The 20,321-nt window shown below is 43.6% G+C and overlaps 1 protein-coding gene across 2 annotated transcripts in view; it reads left to right on the plus strand.

Moving 5' to 3' along the window:
- The window catches only part of MGAT4D (MGAT4 family member D), a 172,379-nt gene that overhangs the window by 105,912 nt on the left and 46,146 nt on the right, over nucleotides 1–20,321 (plus strand). For both annotated transcript variants that reach the window (XM_083173323.1, XM_083173315.1), the window contains exons 6-8: nucleotides 1,418–1,531; nucleotides 2,588–2,663; nucleotides 14,172–14,286. In XM_083173323.1, the coding sequence (XP_083029449.1) occupies nucleotides 1,418–1,531; nucleotides 2,588–2,663; nucleotides 14,172–14,286 (305 nt within the window). The remainder of the gene's footprint in view (nucleotides 1–1,417; nucleotides 1,532–2,587; nucleotides 2,664–14,171; nucleotides 14,287–20,321) is intronic.

Below are 20,321 nucleotides of genomic sequence, written 5' to 3' on the forward strand. Positions count from 1 at the left end.
TAGTTAATAACGGTCACATCTCCTTCCTATGGATTACTTCCTCACACTCCTTTTTTATTTGCATGTGATGCTCCTTTTCTCTGGAATTCTATACCGAATCAGACTCATGTATATTGTTCATCAAACCCAGCCACCTCTCATCCTAACCCTCTGTTCCGTGCTTACAGTATCCCCCCATCTGTGTCACCCCTGCCTGTCTGCCCCACCCCTTTTAAAATGTAAGATCATGTGTTTTTCCTACTAGTTTTTTTTTAACTATCTTCTACTCCAGACTACTTTTAAATAGCATCAAATGTCTCCGTTTTCTGCCACCCTGATACTACTTTCAGTGTTTGCTGATGCAGCTCAATTTATATACCATTTGTCTTGAGCTGTAAGTCTCTGTATTCTTGTTATGCATATTTATATACTCTGTAATTGGGTGCTGTGGATAATAGTAATAACCATAGGGCATGCATTATAGTGTGCCAGATTAGTAATCGCAATACACTGTACAAGATACACCATAGTCCTATGGAGGACTAAGGTAACCTATGTATAAAATATAATTTGCACAGTCTGGAAGTTGAACCCTAGAGGAGGAGATGGTCCTCCAGGCAGTGGGGCCCACTGGGGGTTTTCTCTGTGGACCAGTCATACCCTGGCTTTACCCCATTCTCTAGGGATCAGGTTTCAGACTGTGCAGTCCATTTCTGTGTTTGCTTGCCACATGCCCTTGGGAACATTTTTCCAGAGGGCCCTCCTTGCCCAGTCCAGCACTGTATATTGTTTATACTGCACTTAACTGTACTGTAACCTCTTCTGTTCTAGATAGGGTCCTAGAGTACCAGGGGGTAGTATCTAGTATCTAGCACTCTAAGCTACCTCCTACTGAACACAATGTAATGGATCCAAGTGTAGGCACTAATTAGAGTGTAAATCATGTATTTCTGGCTCCTCCACATGTTACGATTTAGGCCACAGCGTGATGCTGAAATGATTATTTATTGCTATATTGCAATTATAAAGATTATCTACTGTGCATATTTTGTGCTATAGAATAGTGGAACGCTGCCCTTGGTTGTAAACAAAGGCTAGTAGATATGGGTTGTGATTGTACATTCTATATTCTGCAAGAATTTTTTTACATTACTGCATCTTTTAGTGGGGGATCATGACCAGCTTCTCGGGGAGGCAGCTATATCGGACCATTTTGCTAAATGTGTTTATTATAGCAATTTTACAGCTACACTGGTGTTAACATACTGTACATGTGTTCTGTTGATTCTTTGCTTACACATTAAACTGGACTGGAAACACTAGCAAAGGAACACGTCTACCTAGGAATGTGCTAATGTTCTAACAAATCCCTGTGAAATATTAGTCATGAGGTGCTTTTGTCATCCTGGTAATATATATTTTTATGTCCTCCTAACAGTTTTCCTCATGAAATACAGTCTGGGGTCCTTGAGATAATATCTCCATCACCATTATATTATCCAGATTTCTCCAATATTAAAGAGACCTTTGGTGATTCCAAAGAGCGAGTAAGGTACAGCACTATAATTAGCCGAATGTTTAAAAAACACATTCATTTTAAGTGTATAGATATTGTGTGTCGGTAAAAGTTAGCACTGATATATAGTAGCTGCGGCTGGTTTCCCTGTTCTCGTTATTTACACTCAGGCTAATGTACAGTGAAGCAGATTCAGACATGATTGCAACTTTTTGCAGTCCTGCGATTGGTTAGCCCCCTTCCCACTTTACAGGAAGGCCGCCCCTGTTCCCAGTTGGTTTGCAGCCACGCAAAAAAGGGGAAAATCCACTCACCATCGTTTTGGATTTCCCCAGAATCCCACCCCATGTGCAGCACCGTTTAAGTCAATATTTACTCTATGCTGCAATGGCCTTGGGGAGATTGGGGCTGCTGGTTACGTCTGCCGCCCTCTCTACCAACGGCAGGGTCCATCTGCATTTTTGTGCGGCCCTCAGAGAAAACGCTGGGGGTGCCATCCACAAACAACAGGCGGCTGTCATTCAGCCAGTGTACGGCCTGCAATTACAGGCCATTGATTAGAGCTTAATTGAGCCCAGCATACGTGTTGTACATTAGCCTAGTGAGGCTACACAATCTATATTTAGTATACAATAACATAAGAACTGTCTGTCACCCTGTAAAAGACTTGATACAGTAGTTCTCAGATATTTTTAGTAATTTTGTGGTTTAAACATATTTTGTGTACATTAAACCATCAGAAAAAAAGATGTCACGATCTCAGTTAAGCTGAAAAAGCTTTTAGAATTTTGGGTATGTGAGCCTGAACCTGTAATAAAGTTTTACAAAGAGTTTATTCACGTCTTAGGGCAGAATGAGAGAAGGCACTTGCCATACTTGTATACTTGCACACAGAGAAGCTTAACCTAATTGTTTTTTTTAAAGGAATATTTTATGGTACTGTGATGATCCGGTATTGCAATGAAACACTAAAGGAGGAAACCCATCTCCTCCTAAATTTCCTGCTGTTTCATTAATGTGTAAATAAAACTACAGAGCCAGCTACTCAAGCTGGAAGTGGAAACTTGTTGACCTAATATTTCTCTTCCTTAGGTGGAGGACAAAGCAAAACTTAGACTACAGCTTCCTTATGCTTTATGCACAGCCAAAGGGAACATATTACTTACAGGTATATTGGATTTTGTTTTTTATTTATATAGAAGTTGAATGAAACTAAAATGAAAATATATAAAAGCTCCTATTATATATTTGTGTACCTCCTATTTGTGTACCTATTGAATGATATTGCTCAGTGGTTCCAAAATTGGTCCTCAAGTACCCATAACAGTGCACGTTTTCCAGGTCACCAGGTGTACTTATTACTCCCTGACACGCACATTGAAAGATCCACAGCTGGAGCTAATTATTTCATTTGGGATTCTGGGATGAGACCTGGAAAATTAGGAGTTATGGTAGACCTACCTTCAGTTAACTCCTTTTCCTCTAGGTTCCTGGGACCACAGGGATGACATTGGGGTTGTCTGTATATCCAGAGGTTTAGGCACCAATATCTAAAGCTTTGGAAGTTCCCAGCATGCCTAACTGCTCCCCCTTATAACGCTGCCTCCATGTACAGGACATCAGTTTAGTAACAAGTCCAGCAGGAAGCAGAGATGGAAAGAAGAGAGAGATTATGGACACTGTATCACACTCACTCATACAGACAGGAAAAGGGACCAGTGACCTAGTCTCAGACGTTTCCACCATCACCCCAGGCATATCAGGGTGGGCGCCCTGTGGTCCCAGCAACTTCGAGAAAATGGAGTTAACCGAAGGTAGGTGTACCATAACTCATAATTTCCTCTTCAGGGTTCCTGGTCCCACAGGGATGACAGCGATGTCTAAAAGCAGTATTATTTAGGGTGGGATGATGCCTTTGAGATCAGAAGTACCTGGCGACCAAAAGCAGCATCCTGGGAAGCAAATGTGTCAAAGGCCTAGAACTTCAGAAACGTGTGGACCACGTTGCTGCCTTGCACAACTGCTCAGCAGAAACACCACAATGTGCAGCCCTCGAGTGTCCCACTGACCTAGTGGAATATGCTTAAAGAGAATTAGGATCTGGTCAACTCGCTTTTTCGTAAGCATGGTTAATGACCAGTTTGATCCAGCAAACTAACGTCTGTTTGTGCGCAGGCAATCCTCTTTTATGAAAACCATATGAGACGAACAGAGAATCTGAGCGTCTGATAGATTCGGTGCGGGCAACATAGGTTTGAAGAGCTCGCAATACATTAAGAGATTTTTCTTTCAAAGATAAAGATGAAGCATTTAAAGCAGGAACCGCAATTTCTTGGTTAATGTGGAGTTTGGACACTACCTTTGGTAGATGGGAAGGTCTTGTTAGTAGAACTGCTCTTTCATGGTGGAAAACCAAGAATGGAGAACAACAAGATAATGCTTGTAAATCTGAAATTCTCCTGGCAGAGGCAATTGCCAGGAGAAAGACCACTTTACCTGTGAGACATTTCAAGTCCACTGATGCTAAAGGCTCAAAGGGAGGCTCAGAAAGAGCCTTAAGCTACCAAGGAGCAATTGGAGGCAAATATGGTGGCTGAATTCTAAGTACCCCTTGAAAGAAGGTACGCACATCTGGCAAAGATGAGTTTGTCTCTGAAACTATATTGATAATGCATAGATCTGAACTCTAAGGGATGCCAAAAGCAATCCCAAATCCAGACCATGTTGTAGGAAAGCCAAAAGTCTAGCTGTATTAAAGACTTTAGTGTTGTAACATCTGGAGTTACACCAGGAAAAGTAAGTGTGCCAAACCCAATAGTAAATCCTAGCTGATGCTACTTTATGAGCCTGTAGCATAGTTTTGGCCACCTTGACGGAAAAAAAACTTTATCTCTTAGGATGGTTGTCACAAGAGCCAGGCCATCAAAAACAGCCGACCCAGATCCGGATGCAGAAAAGGGCCCTGGCTGATTAAATCTTGGAGTAGTGGCAGAAGAAACTGAGCCTCCATCGACAGTCGCAGAAGATCTGCAAACCAATGTCTCCTGGGGCAATTAGGACAAGGTTTCCTCCTTCCTGCTTTAGTTTTCTGAAAACCCAATGAAGAAGAGCAACCAGAGGAAGATGGAAGTTCCACGGTATGGACAGAGCGTCTGTGAATGCCGCTTAAGAGTCCCGGAACCTGGCCCCGAACAATGGTAACTTGTGGTTTTGGTGGGATGCCATGAGGTCTACATCTGGTTTGCCCTAGTTCTGGACAATTAGGTAAAACACCTAGGGATGAAGAGACCACTCTGGGTGTATATCCTGTTGACTTAAGAAATCCGCTTCCCAATTTAATACTCCCTTGAGAAACACTGCCGAGATGGCTGGTACATGGCTTTCGGCCCACAGAAGGATCTTGGATACTTCGTTTAATGCGCTTACACTTTTTTGGTACCGCCCTGGCGATTGATATACGCCACTGTTGTTGCATTGTCTGAGTGGACTTGGACAGGTCTGCCTTGTAGTAGACACTGAGCCATCTGTGGAGGATTGTAAACTGCTCTCAGCTCCAGGACATTGATGGATAGGCTGGACTTTGCATGAGTCCATATTCTCTGAAAGGACTAGGATTCGACTATGGTGCCCAATCCCCGCAGACTGGCTCTATGGTCAGAAGTACCCACTGTGGGATCCAAAAGGGACGTCCCACAGTGAGATGAGTCTCATCCAACCACCATGCTAGAGAAGCTCTTACCACTGGGGTAAGAGACAGAGTCTGAGATCGGAGATGTGGAGGGTGACCGTTGGATCCCTGTAAGATTAATTTTTGCAAAGGACGAGCGTGGTGACACCATGAGCCCTAGAATCTGCATGGCATGATGAATATTGACCCTGTGTGGTTGCAGAAACTGACTAATATTTTCCTGCAGAATTCAACTCCTGAAGTAGGAAAAGACACTGGGCCTCCGAGTCTAGGAGAGCCCCCAGGTGTATCATCTGGATGGAACCAGAGCATATTTCTTCAGATTGATCAGCCACCTGTGTCTCTGAAGAATAAGCATAGTGATTTTAAGCATAGTGATCTGAAGATGGCTAAGAAGGACATCTTTGGAACTGGCTAGTAATAAGAGGTTGTCCTAGTAGGGTATCACCCTTATGTCCTGATGATGCCATCATAGCCACCATTATCTTTGAAGATTCTGGGAGTTGTGGCTAACCCAAAAGGTAGGGCCTGGAATTTATAGTGGCGTTCCATAATCACGAAGCGGAGAAACTGCTGATGTCCTGCCGCAAAGGGAACATGCAGATAAGCATCTTGAATGTCTAGTGACACCATGTATCCCCCAGCTCCATTAACACAATGGTACGCAATGTGTCCATGTGAAATTTGGGTATCTTCACAAACTTGTTGAGGGACTTGAGGTTTAGAATGGGTCTGTATGTTCCATTTGGTTTGGGTATCAAAAAGAGGATTGAGTAATAACTCTGTCCCTTTTGATGTGGTGGTACTGTAACAATATCTCGCAATAGGAGTAGGGATTCCACTACCTGCTTTAGGCAAGCTGCCTTGTGTGAATGTTTTGGAAGGCACGTAGGAAAAACCAGTTGCGGTGGCAGTTTTTTGAAGGACACCACATATCCATGAGTCACCACCTCTCTTACCCAAGATCGGAAGTGATCCTGAGTAATCCGTGGGCAAAAAAGGGAAAACGACCCCCCAAGGGAGGCCTGTCTAAGGCATGGTTGGATTCCATATCCATCTTCCAGGATCTTAGCCAAAGAATGCACCGGGCTAGGAATGAGGTTGCTGAAGCTTTAGCAGCTAAGAGACCTGCACCCGTAACGACTTCACCTATCTAGGCTGCAGCTTGTTTATTGTTATGAACACAATTTCTGCAGTCCTCCGAAGCTTCCTGAGGTAATTCATCCTCAGGAACCTTAACTCAGGCCTCAATTGCCCTTGATGCCCAGGAGGCAGCAATGGTAATCCGGTTAACTGTGCCAGTGAGACTAAAAATGGATTTTAGAGTCTGTTCTAGACATCTACAGTATCAGTTACATCCTTAAGACAGGCACTGGATGTTACTGGTGAAACAGTGTTCATTTCAGCGCATGTGCAAACCCCAACAGCGAATGGCTGCGGTGAGTTACACACGAGTTGCAAGGGAAATGGGGGCGGGTAATCGGGAGAGCGGCCTCTCTGGCGTTAAGGTGCGTTCTTCGCAGATTACCGAGTCAACCAGAATGAGGCTCTCCATTCCACATGTTACATGACAAATGATTTATCGTTATTTACTCAATGCCATCATAGTATTTATTTATAGAGATGAAGCAATATCAGTACAGTATGATGTACTTTCAATGAGCTTCTTTCAGTAAATCTGCTACACTAGTGTTTCTGTTCAGCCCAGTGCTCTATTATTGTATGAGATTACAGCAGCCTTTTCTGTTACTTTCCTGTCCATAATTTTAGATTTTTAATAAGTTTACAAAAGTCAGTAGCATCACTTTCCCCTGTCTGCCTCGCTTGGCTTCATCAGTACAAGTATAAAAGGATTTAGAGACCGCTGTGTTGGGTTGGAAGCTTTTGGCTCACACAATCCACCAGGTCCCCAGGAGGTTTTGGGCGTCTCTCAGGACTCCAGCCAAACAGATGAATAATGCCAGAGCTGAAAGATGAGCATAAAAGCAAGCCATTTGATCCTCCCTGGGCAGCAGCGAGATGTACATTTAGGCTTAATCTGTCATGGAGATAAGGAAAGGCGGCGTATTGATGCTGCCATGGAATTGAGAGAAGCAGCTTTACACAAGCTAAAGACAAACCATGCAACAGTAGTTGTTGAAGTCTTATCCTGGTATCTCTGCCATGTGTAGAAGACTTTTTAACCCTTTTGGAACTCAAATTTGATTTATATACATATATACCCTCCCCGCCGCCATATTATAAAAACACATCCCCTCGCATGTGCCTGCAGCAGGAGAAATCATTTGATGCTCAGCAACCCATCGAATGACTTCTCCAGGGCTTGCATATATAAGTCAGTGGAGACCGACTTATATTTGCGTGCGTCGGGGAGAGAGAAAGGGCGGGCGGCTGACGTCATCATCAGTCTGGCCCCGACCGCATTTGCATGGGAACGCCCAGCATTATCATTCAGACGCCCATGAAACGTTGAGCATGCCTATGAAACGCTGGGAATTCCCATGTCCCATCGCCGCTTCCCTCCCTCCCCACTGGGAACGGCACGGCGACCGTGTAAATCGCCAAGGCCGTTCGTTGTCAGGGTTTACACATGTGCGCAAATGCACATGCGCAAACCCGGACCATCAATTAATTGTGAATGAACCCAAATCTGCCCCTAAATGCAGAAATAGGCATACGTATAATACTGTTGATATTCTTGAGGTGTCTCGTTCATCCCTCAGGATATTTCTGCCCTGAAATGGTCTTCGGCGTTTACTCTTTAACATTGGCCTTCAGCATACTGCAAGTTCCATTAGGCCAGAACTTCATTATCTCCTCACCAGGCAGTACTTGCAGGAGACTCCTGTCACATGCTGCCTTATGTAAACATTTGCACGTCTTTCAAATCCAGTCACCTGCTGTATGTATAGGGCAGTAACTGATAAGTGGTTAATCATCTGTTTGTACATGCACACTAAACTCTCATTTTATATGCTATATAATAATAGACTTCAGGACACAACTATGACAGTAGATTATATTGAAACTGAGATAAACATTGCAATTGGAATTATGTAGTCACAGTATTGGAAATCTCAATCAAATGAATACCGCGTTCATAAAATGTACACCTTCTTTCTGCACACTTATACGGAGTTAGCTTTTGCTAGGTTACTTCTGGTTAAAAACAAAATCATTCACAATTCTTGTATTTAAATTATTTCTTGTGAGACTGCAGGTAATGACCAGTGCAAGAAAAATTAGTACAGTACAGACATCCGCATGTGCATATGATTATTTGTATCCAGAGCTAGTTCTAGATCAAGGGGCATATATACTAATCAGTCATCTCCAAACTGTTATTTTTCAAACACGCAGATTTATTAAACTTGGTGAAGTGATAAAGTGTCAGGTTTTTATCACCGGCCAATCAGCTCCTACCTGTCATTTTTCAAACCAAGCCTGTAACTTCAGAGTTAGGAGCTGATTGGCTGGTGATAAAAAACAATCAGCGCCTAACTTTGAAGTTACAGGCTTGGTTTGAAAAATGACAGGTAGGAGCTGATTGGCCGGTGATAAAAAGCAGACACTTTATCTAGTCATTTTGGTGCGCTGTGCCAGGAAGTGAATACCTTCCCCAGCCCCCTCTAACCCTCTCTTCCTACAGCCTTAACCTAACCTTCCCTTCCCCCGCAGTCTAATCCTAACCCTCCCTATTAGTGCCTAACCCTAACCTACCAAAGCTGGTATACATACCTTCCCCAGCCCATACTAACCCTCTCTTCCTACAGCCGTAACCTAACCTCCCTTCCCCCCTACTCCCACATTCTAACCCTAACCCTCCCTACTAGTCCCTAGCCTATCTAAAGTTTTGGCCCACATCCTAACCCTACCCCCCCCCCCCCCCCTTTTAAATGCCCAAGCTTTCTCCCTGCAGCCTAACCTTCCACACCACACACCCTAACCATAAATGCCACCATACACTTGTCCGACTTTTCCCAAGACACAATTTCCCCTGAGCTCCACATGCAACTCCCTGGTAGGGCTCACACCCGAAATGTTGCAGAAACATTATTCAGGTTAAATTAGTAACTAATTGGCCACCAGTTATGTCTGTACTGTTTAGTCATTTTTACTTTGGTTATTGCATTTGCTTGGGACAATGGGACAGAATGGCTACTTTTTTTTTCTTTTGCAATCTTACGCCAGTCCTAGCAGTGGTACATCGCCACTGGTCTCAGACACTTCTGAAAACTAAAAGTGCATCAAGATTTGAGGGAAAGTGGTAAAAATGTAACCAGTTTATTTTGCAAAGGTCAAATGTTACATCGGGTCCAATCTTCCATTACTTAAATGCACCACTTTTATAAAAATATGCTTTTTTTTCCTGTTTTCTACCTATATAACGGCATCCTCATTTATTGCTGCCATTTATCATAAATGTTAGGAGATAACTGGAATTCCTTTCCCAAGCATATTTAAATACCCTACTGCAGTGGTTCCCAAAGTTTGCCATTGCATTCCAGATTATAAGGATATCCATGCTTTAGAACAAGTGACTTAATTAGTACATTAATCCCAAGCATGAGTAGCCTTAAATATTTGTATTGTCATTTCAGATTTTGGGAAACTCTCGTACTGTACTGATTCCACTGCTTTTGCTGGGTTGATAATTCCACCTATTTGTTAACCTTTATGTGCAGTTATTATTTCTTACACATACAGGCCAGCTATAGATAATAGGGGGCTGTGCAGCATTCTCCTTGACATTAGGGGGTTATTCAGAGTTGATCGCTGTTGTGTGAATTCGCAAGCCTATCAATTATTGAATGACTGTGCATGTGTAAGGATTGTAGAGCGCATGTGTGAGGCCAAACAGCAACAAAAATCTGCATTTCCTTAATGGCAATCCTCCCGCAGTTTGACTCACAGGAAGCTGCCGTTTGTGGGGTGGTAAGCGGACAGTGTCAGAAAAAAAGCAGGCATGCCCAAGCGGTTTCAGGGAGGGGGTGTGACATCCATTCCGGCCTTGATTAGCCTATATCTGTCGCAGTCTTGTGGAAGGGTCAAAGTTACGTACACTTGCCCAGACTGGGAAAATTATTCGATGGTGAGTGAGTTGCGGATTGGTTTTGCAGATGGTGTGCGATGCATGGGGCGGGATTTCACTGTCTGGGCAACAGCTATCTGATCGTAGTAATTTGCAAAGTAGCGATCAGGCCTGAAGTTGGTCCATTGTGTGAAGATCTACTGCAGTACAAATTACAGCTGACATGTGGCAGCGCACCATCAATAAGGCGTTCTCTTTTTTGCTTACAGCAATATGTTTGTACTGCTTACAGCTGAGGTGGCTTATAGGTGACTATACTGATCCTTGGCCTACCAACAGTTCATATTTTCCAGACCACCTGTGGACAATGTGTAGGTTAGGAATGATTGCACCACGTGTTTGAAAATGTTAGCATGGGGCTACAGCGGTGGACCAGCTAGGTTGTCTAGAAACCGGTAACTGTTGGTACTGTAAATCTTTAAGACCGGTTTGGCCAGCCCTGGCATTATAAAAATAGGTACAGAGCAAATCACACCCCTAAATACCATGATTTGCAAGAACTTTCAAATTAATCTGATCAGAGATGTTAAAAATAAATTATTTTGTTGTATGAGCAAATAAAACTAAGGTGAAATATGAAATAAATAACATTGCTGAAGAAAGAGGCTACATTCACATTTGGATCAATTATTGTTGCAGAGTGATCAGAACCTCAAAGCCCTAGAAGTTTTCTCACCTTAGGGACCTATTTGAGACATCAGGAGGGCATCATAGACGCTCCAGGATAATCAATTATTGGGTAGACCTTGTAACCACTCTGTGGTAAACTTACTGAAATGGGAGTTCTATTGAAGATGGATCGTTACCCGTAGCAACCAGATTCTACGTATTTATTTAGCACTTTCTAGAAGATAATAGATATAATCTAATTGGCTGCTATGAGCAACATCCCATCTTCAGTAGAACTCCGATTTTATTAAATGTACCCCTTTCTATCTATGACAAGTTACACTAGCACAGCACGTAGTCTAAGTCCAGCATCGTCAACACTGCTAGCTCTTTCCATAATGATCTGTCACCATGTCCTCAGAGTTGCTGGGCAGGTTCCATGTTTAGTCTGTAATATATTCTCTCTGATCTCTAGTCTCTAATCAAATTTTGAGAATGGCATATGTCCTTTTGGGACATGGTAAGATGTGGACAAATATTCAGACCAATAACATACAGAACCAGTGACAAGAAAAAAGTTGAATTTTCGCTTATTTTCTCCCTCACCCTACTTTGACTGATGCAACATTATTTTAAGGCACTTGCAGTAGTGAGTACTGTAGTCACTACTGCTTTTTGAGAGTGCGTGAGTTAAACAAAATTGCCATTAAGCTGTTGTACTTAATGGATGTCCTTTGGCTACTAGCTTTGTGTAGCATCTATAAAAAATGTATTTGTAGAATGCTATTGTGAAAAGGAGATGAAGAGACACAGAGGGCTCATTTTTAAGGTCAGCCCTTGCTGTACAGAAAGAGGCAAAGAAGTTTGTGCTTTACTACAAGTCTCAAAAAAATAAATCAAACAAATGGCTCACTTCAACAACAAAAAATAAAAATCAGAAGGTAAATACAACTAAATTGAGTCCCCATGAGTGTGTCTGCCGAGTGTGTCTGCCTCCTACCTACTCATGTGTACATATTATCCACTCTCCCTCCATATTTACTACTGCCTCACTAAGCATGCCACTCCCTCTGTCCTGGCCCATGCCTCTGTACCACCTTCCCCATAAGTGCTTCTGCCTCCTACCTCCCCATTTGTGTCTATAATTTTGCCTCTCCATATACTGTATGCCTCTAATCTCCACCAAACATAGCTCTGACCTCCCTCTCCATATACTCCTCTGCCCCCCTCTCCCTGTGTGTTCCTGTGACTTCCTCTCCCTATCTGTAACTCTGCCTGGACCACCATCCATGCTGATCCTTTAAACCCCACCTCCCTCCAAGGCTGGTGGCTACTGATAAGAAATAGAGTTGGAGCCACCTTCGTTCATCCCGTCATTCACCGAGAATGGGACGTGTGTGTGATTGAGATGCTTGTGCACCCCATTTGCGGCAATGGGACGTACGAGTGTCACTGGAAGCCTTATGCCCACACATTGTCCCTGTGGGTTGGCATATGTGGACATGACGACAAGAAAATTTAGAGAGAGGATGGCTAACCATCGCTTCGCATTGTGAACAGCCATTGAAACTAAGAAGGCCGAACAGCCAGTACCACGGCACTTTCTGCAAGCAGGACACCAGACGTCAACACTTAGGTGTCTATTAATAGATTGGATCCCCCCACCGGTCCGAGGTGGATATCGGGCTCTTCAGCTGATGAAATGCGAGAGCAGATGGATATATCGACTCGACACCTTGGTTTCCCGAGGGATAAATGACTAACAACAACATGCTTCTAATAGACCAACCTGGACTTTGCTAGATCACGTGATCCCCATAAACATTCTATGACTTTTTCTAAGGATGTCTCATCTCGTTATCTACATTTGTTTTTTTGTAACTTTTTCCAATTTTTCCCATTTTTTCTGATTTTTTTTTTTCCAGATTCCCAATATTTTTATATTATATAGTAAATAAAAAATTTTTTGTCCAACACAGCAGTTTCTGGGGCTTAAAGTACAGAATAAAAGCGGAGAGGACAGGCATAGAGACAAGAATAATAAAAAGTCCAGTAGCAGATATGATTGGGGATTCTGGGTAATGGTGTGCGGGCAAATTTGCCCAAAAAAGACATGGTGCGTCCAGTGTGCTAATAACTGTGGTCCAGTTAGCTCTACCAGTTTCAAGAAATGCAATTTACTTTGAAGAAATAAATCAACTGTATGCATGTCATGGAGGAACAGCCTGAAATAGAATAGATATTATACAGCGCTGGGTTTGTACTGAATAGAGGGTCTAACACAATTTAACCATATATAAACATTTATTAAACATGATTTAAAACATGAAATAGACATTTTTAGAGAATTCTCTATATCACCAACCCCCATTGGTGATATAGAGAATTCTCTAAAAATGTCTATTTTTTAATGTTTTAAATCATGTTTAATAAATGTTTATATATGGTTAAATTGTGTTAGACCCTCTATTCGGTACAAACCCAGCGCTGTATAATCTCTATTCTTTTTTATCCATTACAGGGAGCTTTACACACTCCCATATACAGCTGCTTTAACTACACTTGCGGTCCATATTTCTTTATATTTATAACAGCCTGAAATATTCTGGGATCTCTATATTTGTCTAGGTGTGTCAAATGTGTGAGTCAAACCAGTTTAGACAACACCATATATAATTAGACCATGACCGGATTTAGCTGATTTGGGTGAATGATTGTCAATACCTGGTTGTTTCTTGTCATGTGGTTAAGCTTTCAGCAAAACATGTAGGATAGTAATATGTCAAGAGGACAGCCAGTATACTAGGAAGAAAGGGTTGCCAGATTTAAGTCACTGTTTCTTTACGGTTAGATTTACAGTATGAAAGAAAATAACTGTAGTAGAACGCAAATAACCAGGCAGACCATTGGCCATTACATTTCTTTAAGCTACCTTTTGACTTGAGTGGTGTGTGTATATGTGTATATATATATATATATATATATATATATATATATATATATATATATATATATATATATATATATATATATATATATATATATATATATATATATATATATATTTATTTTTTTCAATTCATATTAAAAATAAATTCATGGTGGGGAAAAAAAGATGTATATTGTTTTACAGTATCGTAAACCAAGTCCATTCCTGACAGAATTATTGTTTCTTTCAATACAATAATATCTTACTAGTCCAAATAGTAGATGTGTTTGCTGCATGGTAAATTGCTTCCTGTTACATAATGTCGCTACAGTAACCTGCTGATTTCTCACACTTGCAGCTGGAAGATGATGTTGTTGCCAAGCCACAATTTTTTCAACCATTGAAGGACTTTGCTACACAGCAGGTCAATGATGAATGGCTGATACTGGAGTTCTCACAGCTAGGATTTATTGGTAAGCTTTTGCTGTTTGTACTAAGAAGACCTTTATTTGGCACCCACACATCAAAGGATAATAAGACTGTAGCACACAATAAATGTACATTTTCCACAGTCTTTAGCTTAACGTGTTCTTTGAATGTTTGCAGTTTTTAATGATTGATTATGAGCATTGGACAAATATTTGATGGTTTGACAAAACAGATTGTTGTACTCCAGTTTGATTTTCCTAAATATGTATGTGTACTTTTGCTTTATGGCACAACAGAAGGCAAATACAAGTTCATGAATCATAATGTATGACACAAGGAAACATTTAGCATTATTTTTGGTTGCGAAGTAGAACACAGGAAAAAGGTCAAGGACCAATTAAACATCTAGTCGGAAAGCAGATAAGGGAATGGTTTGGTGGGAAAGCAGACTAGAAGACTATGGTATCGTCAAAAACAGACTAGAGAGCAATGGTATGTTCACCTAGCAGAGTAGGAGGCAATGGTGTCCTGAGAAAGCAGACTGGAGAGCTATGGTACAGTAAGAAAGCAGGCTGGAGAGTAATGGTACTGGGGTTCCAAAGTATAAATAGATGGTGTGTAAGTAGACAGTAGGTTTACACCCAAATTACCTATATGCGTTAGGTCAACATGTAAAAGGTAAGGCTTAAGGTTGATAGGTTGAAAACACACATTGCTGAAACACTGGAGGGTTTTCCAACTTTTGAATAATTTACTGTCCACTTGGACTGTGCTTGCGATTAGTAACTGAAGCATGGATATTGTACACGTTACATTGGTAGTCCCATATGATGAAACATACAAAATGACAACCCCAATTTTTTTTTTTTGTCGACATTTTGTATATGTAGACCTTTTCCACTGTCTACCTTTTACATGTTGACCTTTTGACCCTCTTGAATATATGGGGTTGACATAATGACTGTCTTTCTAATAACCGTAGCTTCTCTATACCACATTCTGGTACGTTGAAAAGCAGATTAGGAGGCCATTGTGCGGCCATAAAGCAGACAAGAAGGCAATGATACAGTTAGAAATCAGATGAGGCAATGGTAAGGCCAGAAAGCAGATTCAGAGGCAATGGTACATTCGTATTGCAGACTGGGAGGCAGTGGTCCGGCAGGAAGTGCAGACTGGGAGGCAGTGGTCCGGCAGGAAGTGCAGACTGGGAGGCAGTGGTCCGGCAGGAAGTGCAGACTGGGAGGCAGTGGTCCGGCAGGAAGTGCAGACTGGGAGGCAGTGGTCCGGCAGGAAGTGCAGACTGGGAGGCAGTGGTCCGGCAGGAAGTGCAGACTGGGAGGCAGTGGTCCGGCAGTAAGTGCAGACTGGGGGGCAGTGGTCCGGCAGGAAGTGCAGACTGGGGGGCAGTGGTCCGTCAGGAAGTGCAGACTGGGGGGCAGTGGTCCGGCAGGAAGTGCAGACTGGGGGGCAGTGGTCCGGCAGGAAGTGCAGACTGGGGGGCAGTGGTCCGGCAGGAAGTGCAGACTGGGGGGCAGTGGTCCGGCAGGAAGTGCAGACTGGGGGGCAGTGGTCCGGCAGGAAGTGCAGACTGGGGGGCAGTGGTCCGGCAGGAAGTGCAGACTGGGGGGCAGTGGTCCGGCAGGAAGTGCAGACTGGGGGGCAGTGGTCCGGCAGGAAGTGCAGACTGGGAGGCAGTGGTCCGGCAGGAAGTGCAGACTGGGAGGCAGTGGTCCGGCAGGAAGTGCAGACTGGGAGGCAGTGGTCCGGCAGGAAGTGCAGACTGGGAGGCAGTGGTCCGGCAGGAAGTGCAGACTGGGAGGCAGTGGTCCGGCAGGAAGTGCAGACTGGGAGGCAGTGGTCCGGCAGGAAGTGCAGACTGGGAGGCAGTGGTCCGGCAGGAAGTGCAGACTGGGAGGCAGTGGTCCGGCAGGAAGTGCAGACTGGGAGGCAGACCCGCGGGACCGCGCATTGGATCGGTATCGGTCCACACCAGGTCAGAAAAGGGCCCAATCAGCACACAATCTACATCCAATTGATCGGAATTGGATCTAGATTGTGGGGATCGGGCCCTAGTCGTCCTGGTGTGTACCCAGCATAAAACTTGTTTAGCATACTGATAGAAGGTACACTGGAGAGAATAATTCCATGAACATAGGAAGTAAGAAATAAATGTTTCCTTGTGTATTAAGTTTGAACTCTAATTTTAGTAAATGCTTAAATAATCAGACAATATTTGCCTAATGGTTTTGATGTAATTAGATTATTATGGTTTTATAGGGATATTTAACATGTTTTTTAAATCTAAAAATAATCCGTTATGATTCTCTCTAGATCAGGCATGTCCAAACTATGGCCCTCCAGCTGTTGTGAAACTACACATCCCAACATGCCTTGCAATAGTTTCAGCATTAACTAATAGCAATACTGTGGCAAGGCATGATGGGACTTGTAGTTTCACAACAGCTGGAGGGCCATAGTTTGGACATGCCTGCTCTAGATGGTCAAAAAGAATAAAGGTTGGTAACCACAAATGTAGCTATTCTGCCAAGTGCAGTGCGGCTGTCCTTTTTACCAGTATAAGCATAACATTTAGCTACATGCTCTGTGATAGCTTGCAAAGATCAAAACGGAATACAGGTTGAGAATCCCTTATCCAAATATCCGTTCTTCAAATTATTCAGAAAACCATACATTCCAGAAAGTGTAAACTTTTTTTTTTTTTTTTTGCTATAAGCACTACTGAGGACATGATATGTAACTGGCACTAAATATGCGCAATAAAATGATTGCTTGGCATTTAAATTCAGTACCTGAGATAGTACACAAACTTTGTTTCTTGTTTGGAAACCTTGATTTATGCAAAAATAAAATATATTTGTGTGTATTTCATGTGTTTGATGTGTTTATACAACATAAATGCAAGATACATCATTGAAATATAAAAATATTCTGAAATATGGAATAAGCCATTATCCATATTCTTCTGGTTCCGAGTTTTTAGGATAGGGGATACTCAACCTGTACTACAACATTTAAAAAAGATCAGAAACCGAGTCTTCTAGAAATTGAATTCCTTTTTGTGCCAGTTTTGCCATTTTAACATGTCTCTAAAAGTTAATACATCCTAGTCATCAGCAGGCAAAAGCAAAGCCGTACCCTCCCAAGGTTGAGCACATCGGTTACACTGCACTGTTTACGGGATCTGGCTCCTCTTATTTCAGACTAGCTAGCTTTATCGACAACAGGACATAAACAACAAGACCACGTCTCATTAATGACACCACACTAGTCGAAATATTGCTTGACCTTGAAGTGCTTCTGAAAACAACTTTTATAAAACCTGCCAAACTGCATCATCGAAGCCATCCGAATGTAATCATTTTATTTATTGATCAAGGAAGGCTCAACATTAAAGTTTTAAATCCATCTACTTGATGCATCCATTTGTGGTTTGCTGTAATGTAACTCTTTATGTTGGCAATCAGGACATGATTCACTGTCTGTATTTGGTCATTATGTTTTTTCAATGGATAAAGAAACTGAAGCTCTGGCCAAACCGCATGTGTCAAATTAGTCAACAGAAGCAAATTAGCCAGCATTGTGAATGTCAGTGACTTTATGGAAAATCCCACACAAACGTCAAGCACAAATCTGCAACATTCCCTTTGTTTTTGGTGCAGAATTACCCTCCTCCATTTCACCGTCTGGCCACCACTACCATCCTAACTTATATTATCATAGCAAGCATTAACCAATGTTATGCTCTAGGCCTGGGGTAGCCAACCCTAGTCCTCGAGAGCTACCAACAGTGCATGTTTTGCAGGTCTCCTCACAGAATCACAAGTGAGCTAATTAGCTCCATCTGTGTATCTTTTAAAATGTGTCAGTGATTAATGAGTGCAGCTGTGCAGCAGCTAGGTTGTCTGGAAAATGTGAACTGTTGGTAGCTCTTGAGGGATAGGGTTGGCTCCCCCTGCTCTAGGCAAGATTTTGGCTGGTGCCTTCTAGCACAGCTGATAGTTCTGTGTTTGACCCAGCACCCTTCACCCAGCAGCAGGGCGTCACACAGATCACCCCTTGCCCATAGCAATCCTCATCCACAGAGCCGTAACAAGACCCTTCCAGTCTTGCTGGAAAGGGGAGTGGGACTCACAGTAGTAGTAACCCCATATCAAATTACACCACACAGTAGTTATGTCACACAGTAGTGTTCCTACTGGGATGAAAGCAGGTTTGCAATGTGAAAGCAGCAATAGTTTATCAGATGCTTATCCTGGATATACTCAAACCACTAATTGAGCATACTTTGCTACCGTTAATGGCTTACAGCTCCATTGACATTGTTGGTAACAATCGATGGCACTGGCAACCATAGCCATTTGTATTGCGTAGTAACACGCATCCAAGCAGCAGCACAATGTTGTCTTCTTCCATTGGACACCTTTACCTTCTCCTCCGCACTGCAGCTGGGGCAGCGCGAGATACAGAATCACCTCTAACACACTGAATGGAACATTTTGACATTTCGTCTTTAGGATGCCGTGGCACAAAGCCCGATTCCGATATGTTGCAAAGAAATCCAGGACCCTAACTATTCCGGGGATATGTAGTCTTTACAGCTCCTGCACTTGCCTCCGGCCACCTGTATATAGGGACTTATTTCTTTTTCGTCCACTAGGGGGCACAGGAGTTCACGCTGGGTATGAGAGGTGAGGTAGCAGAGCGTGCACCAAAGGGTTACAAAAATGTACCCAGTATGCTCCCTGCCTCCCTTCTCCCTCATAACCCGCCCCCTGACCCTGGGTCACCAGTTTTTTCTTTGGTGCCAAGGAGAGAGCAGCACCATTATCGCGGCTGTTAGAACAGCCATGGGTTAGAGCTGCTGCGGCGGGTGCTCTTTTAGTGAATCACCGGCAGCGCAGCTCCATCACTCGGCGGCGGCGACGGCAGCGCTGGCGACTGGGCTGGGGACTTCCGTCGCGGGACCCTCTCTCGGAGGCTCCCGCATGCTGCATTCCGTCCCCGGGCAGGTAAGCGGCGGTTCCCTGCTTGCAGGGAGCCGCGTCTAGCAGCGATCCCCCCCGTTTGTATGGGAGTCAGCGGGGGGGCAGGCAGTGGGGGTCTGGACTGCTCCACCTTTCCACTAGATCACCAGGGACAATTAGTCAGGCTATGTCCCGGGGGTTGATGCCTGAGGGGGAGGTTAGACAGCCCGGGAACCTACAGCCATACACATTGGAAATGTTGTATATTGGGCCTGGTTAGTACTTGAGTGGGAGACCACATAGGAACACCAGGTGCTGTAGGTTAGTCCCTCCCCCACCCCTGGGGAAGTGCTGAGGCTTGCTCTCTGATTGCCCCAGGTGTCCCAGCTCCTCGTTAAGGTCCTAATCAGCAGCCATTCTGGCACTTGCTGGGTTTAGAGACGGAGGCTGCTGGGATTCTCCCCCACACCCTGCTCCTGGAAGCCTGGTGTGTGTGTAGTATTTCTCTTCTCCTGCTGCTGGCTGGATTGTTGAGCTCTGCTGATGTCTTCTTTCCAATATCATTGGAAGCTTGAAGACAGCCTGGGATCTACAGCTAATGCTGTATATTGGGCCTGGTTAGTACTTGAGTGGGTGACCACATAGGAACACCAGGTGATGTAGGATTGCCCCAGGTGTCCCAGCTCCTCATTAAGGTCCTAATCAGCAGCCATTCTGGCACTTGCTGGGTTTAGAGACGGAGGCTGCTGGGATTCTCCCCCACACCCTGCTCCTGGAGCCTGGTGTGTGTGTGTGGTATTTCTCCTCTCCTGCTGCTGGCTGGATTGTTGAGCTCTGCTGATGTCTTCTTTCCAATATCATTGGAAGCTTGAAGACAGCCTGGGATCTACAGCTAATGCTGTGTATTGGGCCTGGTTAGTACTTGAGTGGGTGACCACATAGGAACACCAGGTGCTGTAGGAGTACGGAGGGTGTAATGGTTAGCATTACTGCCTCACAGCACTGAGGTCCTGGGTTTGATTCCCACCATGGCCCTAACTGTGCGGAGTTTGTATATTCTCCCCGTACTTGAGTGGGTTTCCTCCGGGTACTCC

Source organism: Crinia signifera, chromosome 1, assembly GCF_055691185.1.
Source record: "Crinia signifera chromosome 1, ASM5569118v1, whole genome shotgun sequence".
Lineage (NCBI taxonomy): Eukaryota > Metazoa > Chordata > Amphibia > Anura > Myobatrachidae > Crinia > Crinia signifera.